We start from the raw sequence: 9080 nt of genomic DNA, 5'->3' as shown, positions 1-9080 counted from the left end.
TGACTGAGATCTCTATCCGGATTGCATAAAATTGGCTTAAATACATTTTGTTTAATAAAGAGTTGGAGACCCCTGAACAAACACTAGAAATTAGTACAATCAGAATAGTGCTATAGAATAGGGTACGTGATTTTCTTTGGTTAAAATATCTGTTAAATAGCTCGATATTCTGATATAGAGCCAGCGTCTCTTTTTACTTGTGCTACTGGCTGTTGACAGGGGATTTATGTTGTGCAACAGAGCATCGAGCGGACCATAATATGGGCATGTACTGTAGCTCTGCTCAATAAGCACTCCTTATACACCTTCAGCATCCCTTTCCATTTGTTGCTGCATTGTGTCCCCGTAAGCTCAACCTTTTGCTAGCCATTTCTCTAGCTAACAGCTCCCAAAAGACTTTGTCATTCTGGATGAAGAGAAGTTCACTGTGCTCTTCAAAGAGAGCAAAGAGCAGGAGCAGCATGCCCCCAGACAAATCCTGTCATCCTCAGCTGACTGCTGCTCTATATCAGAATAGAGCTATTTAACACTTATTTTATCCAAAGAAAATCACGTACACTACCTTTAACCCATCAAGACCTGAATCAAGACTTCTACAAATGACTTCTAAAAACAGTATTCAGAAAAACGTATGTTTCTATATCAGTGGCCCTCAAACTTGTTCATGTCAAAGACACCCAAAATGATATGTATTTGGCCGCCGACCCCGCCGACCCCCCATCTCAAAGTTTTGGTTCCAGCAACCCTGGAAGTACAGATTTGAGTAAAAAAATAAATTGATTTAAAAGAGTATATACACACACACACACACACACACACACACACACACACACACACACAGAAAGTTTTACAAATTCACGATAAAATAAAAAAAAAGCAGATCTACAAACTCGTAGCCGCGCTATGAGCTTGTATATCTGCTATTCTTGAATAGCCAAAGTGTAAAATAATGCTTTTTAGCTCAAATAAAAAAAATTACACAGATGCGTTCAAGGTCTTAAAATGTGAAATGCATTCATCCAGTCACAGAAGCTCACAATGAGCATCATAAGCTTGTAGATCGGCCGTTTTTGCTACTGTTGTGTGACACTGTAGTGTGATGAAGTGGGGCTTTAAATTATAACTCTGGAGTGAGTATGGAGGCGATGTAGTTCCTCTTCTGAGAACCAACTGTCTGCAACCGGTCCTGGTCCTGATGCAGTTCTGCAACTGACAGCACCCTGTCCTGGTCATGATGCACTTCCTCCTGTGGTGGGTCCTCCTGTAGGTCGTCCTGCCCAGCCTGTGAAGTTTATTTTTGTTAGGATTGCATTTGTAAAAGGGATGTTTACTTTTAAAGGACACTGTCCTGTTTTCCATAGAACTGCTGCCAAATGACATGGTTATGACACAATCTCCATCCTGTTAACCTAATCTCCCCCATTTGTGACTCCCGTCATGTAAATTATCAACAGAGTCAGTAGTTATGGCATACCTGGATCATGTCCTCCACCTCCTCCTCATTGGCTAGACACAGGTTGTGGAGCACGCAGCAGGCCATGATACACAACGGGATCAGATCAATCCTGTTCATATCAAGGTACTTCAGGCGGCGAAAGCGTCCTTTTAGGAGTGCAAAAGCTCTGTATGGCGAGAAAGAGAGCAATGAGCAGGAGCAGCATGTCCCCAGACAAATCCTGTCATCCTCAGCTGACTGCTGCTCTATATCAGAATAGAGCTATTTAACAGACAGACAAGACAAGACAGACAGACAGACAGACAGACAGACAGACAGATCAAACCTTTCAATGACTGTCCTGGTGCCTGACAAAGCCAAATTGTAGTGTCGCTGAACATGGGACAGGTGGCCATTGTCTTTGAATGGGACCAACAACCACGGCTGTAGGGGGTATGCAGGGTCTCCAATGATGTGTGTGTCATCGGGCATCATCTGGTGAGGGCTGGCTTCAATGCTGGCATATAAATCTGATTCCCTATAAACCCTGGCATCATGGACGGAAGCAGGATATCCACTGAAGCAGTCTGTGAAGAACAGGCTGTGGTCACAGACTGCTTGCAGGTGGATGCCGTGGAAACCCTTCCTATTTACGTATGTCTCTGGGTACTCAAGGGGAGCCTTGATTGGGATATGGGTCCCATCAATGGCGCCAATTACTCTGGGAAAGTTATACAGCTTACTGAATCCCTTTGTGACCTCTGCTATCCTTGCCCCAGTAGGCCATAATATGACAGTCTTTGAGAGACGAGATAGTGCATTCATGACTCTCTGGAAGCAGTTTTCTACTGTTGATTTTGTGACGTTGAATCGGTCACTGATGTCCCTGCCGAGAAGAAATGAATATTTGTATGTGTTAATCTGTATTGTAAATGGTGCATTTATATAGCGCTTCTATCCGAAGCGCTTTACATTGATTGTGCCATTAACCCATTCACACACACATTCATACACCGATGGCGGAGGAAACCATGCAAGGCACCAACCTGCTCATCGGGAGCAATTAGGGGTTCAGCGTCTTGCTCAAGGACACTTCGACACTAACTCTAGGGGAGCGCCCCAGCCCGGGATCGAACTGGGAGCCTTGCGGTTTTCCAGTTCACTCTACCCGGCCACTCTACCCCTGAGCCACTGCCGCCCCACAATATATTGTATATATGTATATTGTAAATATGTATCTCTAATACAAAATGCACTACTTTGTGTGTAGTTAGTGGCCTGAATTGACTCATTAATGTAGCTAATGAAGGTATAATAATGTCTCTAGGCTAAGTTACCTGAATGAGCACTGGTTACCCAATAGCCACAAAACAATCAGTATCTGCTTGGAAGGTAGAATGGATGCTCGCCCAGCTCCATGTTGGTTGGTGATTTCCTCTGCAATTTCCTCTGTTAAGCAAAGCAAGGCAAATTTAGTTTTAGAGCACATTTCAACAAGGCAAGTCAAAGTGCTTTACACCAGTGGCTCTCAAAGTGGGGTCCGTGGACCCCCAGGGGTCCTTGAGGGGCTTCCAGGGGGTCCCCAGCCAAAAGGTTGATAGTTTAGAAGTAGGAACCAATTGGACCATTTATGGGTCTGTAACTTTGAGAGTGTACAGATGGAACCAAATGGGCCGACACTCTCAGAGTTATATTAAAGGGTCTACACCATGAAAATCACTTTTTTCTTGGTTTTTTGTATTTTTTGGGGTCCCCAGTGTCTCTTGTACCCAAGAGTTTTTTTTTAAAAATTCAGTCATTCCTTCTCATTTCATGGATTTCCAGAATGGGCGTGTCTGAACAGGCGATCGAATGGAAATGTTTATGATGTCAAACATTAATGATGGCAAACCCAATGTTAAATGAAAAGTGCCCGAATCGCTCCGAAACTTTTTCTACCCCCCCCTAAGTGGGGGTCTACGAACAAATACTTCGGGCTCGGATTTTGGCTCCGCCCCCCGGAAGTGGGTGAAACAGGCACCTCAAACACTTGGTGGAATTGTTCAAAAATGTTCAAAGTGTTTTTTTTTCGATTTTGTATTTTTCTTAGATGCTTCTTTTTATGCAGAATTTTTCCATAGTTTTTTTTCTTTTTATAATTTTTTTTAATAATTTTTTTTATTAACAGACAGAATTGCTCAGTAGCCCCCCCCCTGCCCAAGAGGACGTTTTGGTATTGCAGCTGAAAGTGCTGTATAAGCCAGAGACAATTGACTTGGGATGAGTATATCTGAGTGATGATTTAGGCTCAAACCTAAATTCATGGTGTAGATCCTTTAACACTATTGATACTACAGTGTAGATTGGGGGTTCCAGAGAACAAAATGGTATCAAATGTGGTCCATAGCCTGATGCATATCATATCAAACTGGGGTCCTTGAAATTAAAATGGTTGAGATTCACTGCTATAACCATAAAAAAATCTTCTCTTATGACATGAGAAACCAAAACAACAATGAAATCGGAACAAACATTTCAAACAACAAACATTTGGAACACTGTCACTCAACAATTCAATCTCAGTCAGTTTCACACAGCCAGCCAGTTCAATCAGGTGTGGGTACTGGGTAGTAGAAATCTAAAAGCCATATTATAATTGTGTTTAGTCATTGATAAATGTTGCTTGGATTTTAGAATATGGTACAGACCTGCAACAGCTCCAGAGTGATGTGCACCTCACTCACTTCTTACTGCTAGTGCAGGAACCAAAAGCCCAAAAGTTGACTATACCCCTCCCCGGGGTATAACAAAACGGGACATTGGTTTTTCATATCTTTAGGATGTCCCCTTTGTGAAATGGATGGTCAGAAGTTTTACTTTTACTGCAAAAGGGGACATCCTAAAGATGTGACAAAACTATGTCCCGTTTTGTTCTACTCCGGGGAGGGGTATCTCAAAAACTAAGGCTCTTTTTGAGGGTTTGTTCCTGCACTATGCAGACTGACACCATTTTGTACTAGGGTGTGGCTGGCTGGTAGTCAGTGATTGCTGGGGTGGCTGATCAGTGACTTCATTGATTGCTGAGACTGTGTGTGTGTGTGTGTGTGTGTGTGTGTGTGTGTGTGTGTGTGTGTGTGTGTGTGTGTGTGTGTGTGTGAGTGTGAGTGTGAGTGTGAGTGTGTGTGAGTGTGTGTCAGCAGTGACACACACACACACACACAGCAGTGACACAGCATTTTAAACCTGGGTTACAGGGGTCTCTGACATATCTTTTCAAATGGGGGTCCGCAGGCTAATATGTGTCTATTTGCAGGTCCTTGACATGAAAATGTTTGAGAACCAGTGCTTTACACAACATTAAGAACATTAAGACAGTAAAATCACATTATAAAATGACATATTAAGGACCTGTTAGGATGCTGAATGTTGTGCGTGTCATCCTGAAGTGCTCCCTGAAAGCGTCGTCCAGGTACAGCGGTACGGTCTTCTCTACATAATCACGGATCTTTACTCTTACTTGTAGTTGGCGTTGTACAGGGACTGCCAATCCTGCCATCATTTGCAGGAGATGTCGGTCCATCCTCAAATCCTGGTCCTACAGAGAAAATTGCATAATCTTATATCTTATAGCCAGATTCAATGTATTTGTCACTCACTCATACAAGTGTATGCAGTGAAAATATTGGTGTGTGTGTGTGTGTGTGTGTGTGTGTGTGTGTGTGTGTGTGTGTGTGTGTATTATGCTCTGCAGACTGCAGTGGTGGAAAGTAACTAAGTACATGTACTCAAGTACTGCAACTTTTGAGGCATTTGTACTTTACTTGAGTATTTCCAATGTCCAATACTTTTACTTCTACTACAGTCCATCTCATATGCAAATACTGTACTTTTACTCCATTACTATTATTTGACCACTTAGTTACTAATTACTTTGCAGATTTAGCTTACAAAACATACACAACTTCAGCATGTAGATCTGCTTTTTTCAAAGGATTTTTGTGATTTTATACAGTTCAAAACTTGGTACTTTAAGTACATTTTGATACCAATACGTTTGTACTTTTACTCAAGTAAATTTACTTGTAACAGAGTAATTGCAGTATAGAGTAAAACAAATTGAGTACTTTCTCCACCACTGGCAGACTGTGCCAACAACATCTGTGGGAACGCTGAGATTAGCCCCGGGCTAAGGCTACTACTATCTCCCCGTATAAACACAGTTAATTTTCATGGCCGTGTTACATGTAAAGTGTTACTTACATTCTCAACTTCACTGTCATCCTCGTCGCTGTCAATTATACTTTCGATAACTGCTGCGTTTGTCACCAGGGAAATGATGCTTATGCTGTTTGCGCCGGCTTCTGCCATGTTGCTTTTCAGATAAACGTGTTGTTTACCTTCAGGCTGAAAAGCGCACCGCTGCTCCTTTTTTAGGTCGTTCGTTTATCAGAAGAACTCAGTGCGCTCTATGACGTCACCGCCAGTGCACTCAAAAAACTGAGCACATTCTCGGTGCATATATCCGAACGAGCCCATGGTTGAAGCAAAATAAACTGTGTATTGTTAAAAAAAAAAAACACACAACAGTTCAATGTAACTTTCATCAAGGTATCAAGAGTATCCAAGTCCAGCAGAGTCTTTAAGCAGGTAGGTATTTGTCAATGGTCGAGGTATACCTGGAGGTGGACCTGATGGCCAAGTGGGGCGCTCAGAGGCTGAACCTGCTGGAAATCAGCTGTGTGGCCACACAGGTGTGCCTGCTGTTCAGCAGTCTGAAGGCCTTCACCAAGTTCCAGCTGTCCATCGAGCTCACCTACGACTACCCCCTCTGCCCTGTTTACCTTCGCTCGTTCAAAAACTTCATAGGAAACAACGAGAAGTCGGCTTGAAGAGTTGGTGGCTTCGGTTGAACAGGGCAAAAACATGCTGACCAGAATTGTAAAGAGGATCAATGACTCTCTCCTATGCTGAGAGGTCAGGAAGAGGACCCCGAAGCCCCAACCAGAACCACACTGATGAAGAGTTTTTAAAGCACTTGTAGCACTTTAATGTTTGTTATATCACTTTACAATGTGTTTAATAAAGCAAAGTTGAAGCATTAAAAAAACTGTTCAATGTAACTTTCATCAAGGTATCAAGAGTATCCAAGTCCAACAGAGTCTTTAAGCAGGTAGGTATTTGTCAATGGTCGAGGTATTGTCAATAGTCAGAGGGAAGTGGCAGTGCGAGGGCAGTGTAATGTGTAATGTTACTTGAGGGGATATGAATGTGTGGCTGCTGCTCTTTGGCCTGCTGCTCTTTGGCCCTCCTGGTAGGACAAACTTCCTTAAAGGTGGGTTCGGGTTAGTTGGCTCGCCATCATGATCCTTTTTCTTATCAAGAAAAGTAACCTGGCCTGGATTCATACAAAGGCCAAATTAATATCAAATAACCAAAAGCAGATCTACAAGATCACTGATTAACTAAAAAAAAACAGCTTATCTACAAGCATTGCATAACTTACAAGATAATAACATTCCAACCAAAAACAATCAAATTACAAACATTTCAAATAAAACAAACATTTGAACCTCACTCACCAATTCAATCAGATTCATGCAGTCATAGCCAGCAGGTTGTGCCAGCAATCAGTTTGGGTGGAAGTCTAAAAGCCACAATAAGTGTTTTTAGTCAATTGATCAAATGTAACAAGTTGGGAAATGGAAATGTTTGGTGGACTACAGACCTGCAGCAGCCTCAGAGTGGTGCGCACCTCACCCTGCTACTGCAGACTGACTCTGCTTTATAGGGTGTGGCTGCGATTGCAATGATTGGCAATCACTGGTGTGACTGACTGATTGATTGAGTGAGACTGAGTGTGTGTGTGTGTGTGTGTGTGTGTGTGTGTGAGACTGTGTGTGTGTCTCAGCAGTGACACACAGACAGTATGACACAGACAAAACCTTTTGAAACCTGGGTTACATCAAACACAAAAAACACACCAGGATCATGTTTATGGGTCCTATAGGACCCATAAACATGATCCTGATCCTGGTGTGTCTATATACTTCATAAAAATAGGGGTTTGATGCAACATCGGCGAAATGTCCCTTTAAGGCTGGGGTTACGTTCTTTCTCTGTCACCGCGTTCAGTGGTGGAAAATCATACTCACATTTTTTACTTAAGTAAAAGTATCAATACTGCAATATAGAAATACTCTCTGTTTACAAGTGAAACTCTGGAATTCAAAATGTACTTGAGTAAAAGTACAAAAGTATTAGTATCAAAATGTACTTAAAGTACCAAAAGTAAAAGTACTCATTATGCAGAATGTCTCATTTCACAAGTTCAAAATGTATTAAAATCTTTTGAAAATAGCAGCTCTACAAGCTCACAATGCGTCGCAGCGACGCATTGTGAGCTTATAGATCGGCTATTTTCAAATGGCCAAAATATTAATAGGGCTGAAGTGGTTAATGTTTGTTTTGTGATAATAATCTAAATCTGCAAAGTAACTAGTAACTAAAGTACAATATTTGCCTCTGAGATGTAGAAGTAAAAGTATTGTAAATTGTAATACTCAAGTAAAGTACAAATACCTAAACATTGTACTTGTACTTGAGTAAATGTACTTAGTTACTTATACCCCTGACCGTGTTGAATGCTGTACCTGCGTACTTGAGAATTCTCCTCAGCATGTGATCACCTGTGTGAGAAGACAAATCATTTGATTCAGTATGCACAAATGTAGGACATATCTAATCATTGATAAGTTTAAACCTGCACAATGATGTAAAAAAAAAAGGAACATTTCCAAACAGATCTATGCCGATGCAAAGACATCGGAATCATGGAATTCTTTGGAAAAAGGCAGTCCTGTTCTTTCAATAATGTGCCGACCGTTCCATGAACACCATAATAGTCAGTTAATACACACATTATTTTTTGCATCTCTCTAGTCTAAACCTGTCCTGTGTTTCATGCTTGCTGTATTGCTGCCATTCCACTGGATCAGTATAATTTCGTCACCTTGCTAAACTAATAGCCTATGTCATTTTTTTAAGGAAAATTATATTTTTGCCTAAAGTCAGCTCCTCATGACACTGGCCACCTCTGGTACAATCGCCCATCTCCTAATTGAAAAGGATCATGCTGTTCCCTCCCCTTTTAGTATAATGGCCTAACTCCCTAGTGTGACTTAGGCCAAAATAGGCAATGTTTTTGGCCTAAGTCACATGGTATTGTGACTTATTTGAATTAATAAGTTATTATTATAATAAGAATTATTATTATTTACTGATTTAGGCTTTTTTTTTTTGCTTTTTTTTTTTCAGATTTAATCCTATTTAAACCTATTTAATAGGTTTTTTTTTTAGTCATAATTTTAATAGTCATAATTTGTTATAAACATTTTGGGTGAAATGATTAAGAAATATCATATCGTTTTGTTTTGGATCAGTTTTTTTTATTTTTCCTGAAAAAAAATAATTACATAGGCCATTAGTTTAGCAAGGCGACGATATTTTAATCCATCTGATGTATATTGAAGGTCCATCTACACTCACTGGTTCAAATCCGGGTTAGAAGAGGAAAGTTACCGAGTGCAGCTTTAGTTTAAAGGGATACTTCACTTTCACATAAAAAAATGAAAGAAGTTATGGCAAAATAAAGGCCCCCTCACACATT

General features: G+C 40.9%; 1 protein-coding gene across 1 annotated transcript; it reads right to left on the bottom strand.

Annotated features, from left to right (window-relative positions):
• Positions 1-912: 912 nt before the first annotated feature.
• On the bottom strand, positions 913-5794 carry LOC308098906 (putative nuclease HARBI1). Its single transcript, XM_080447372.1, has 6 exons — positions 5675-5794; positions 4823-5009; positions 2773-2884; positions 1782-2321; positions 1475-1622; positions 913-1282 (listed from the first exon to the last, which is right to left on the bottom strand). Exons 1-6 carry the CDS (start codon positions 5780-5782, stop codon positions 1118-1120), a joined length of 1260 nt encoding a protein of 419 aa, XP_080303498.1. The 5' UTR covers positions 5783-5794; the 3' UTR covers positions 913-1117.
• Between the last annotated feature and the right edge of the window lie 3286 nt (positions 5795-9080).

Source organism: Gymnoscopelus braueri (assembly GCF_963280865.1).
Source record: "Gymnoscopelus braueri genome assembly, chromosome: 13".
Taxonomy (NCBI): domain Eukaryota; kingdom Metazoa; phylum Chordata; class Actinopteri; order Myctophiformes; family Myctophidae; genus Gymnoscopelus; species Gymnoscopelus braueri.
This window is presented reverse-complemented; position numbering and strand designations above follow the sequence as displayed.

What these genes read in the sequence shown, in the direction of transcription:
- LOC308098906 (XM_080447372.1), bottom strand. Translation starts at nt 5,782, where the DNA reads ATGGCAGAAGCCGGCGCAAACAGCATAAGCATCATTTCCCTGGTGACA. An exon ending in ATGACAGTGAAGTTGAGAAT is followed by an intron (nt 5,010 to 5,674) that starts GTAAGTAACACT and finishes TTTTCTCTGTAG; the next exon opens with GACCAGGATTTGAGGATGGA. An exon ending in AACATTCAGCATCCTAACAG is followed by an intron (nt 2,885 to 4,822) that starts GTCCTTAATATG and finishes TTTGCTTAACAG; the next exon opens with AGGAAATTGCAGAGGAAATC.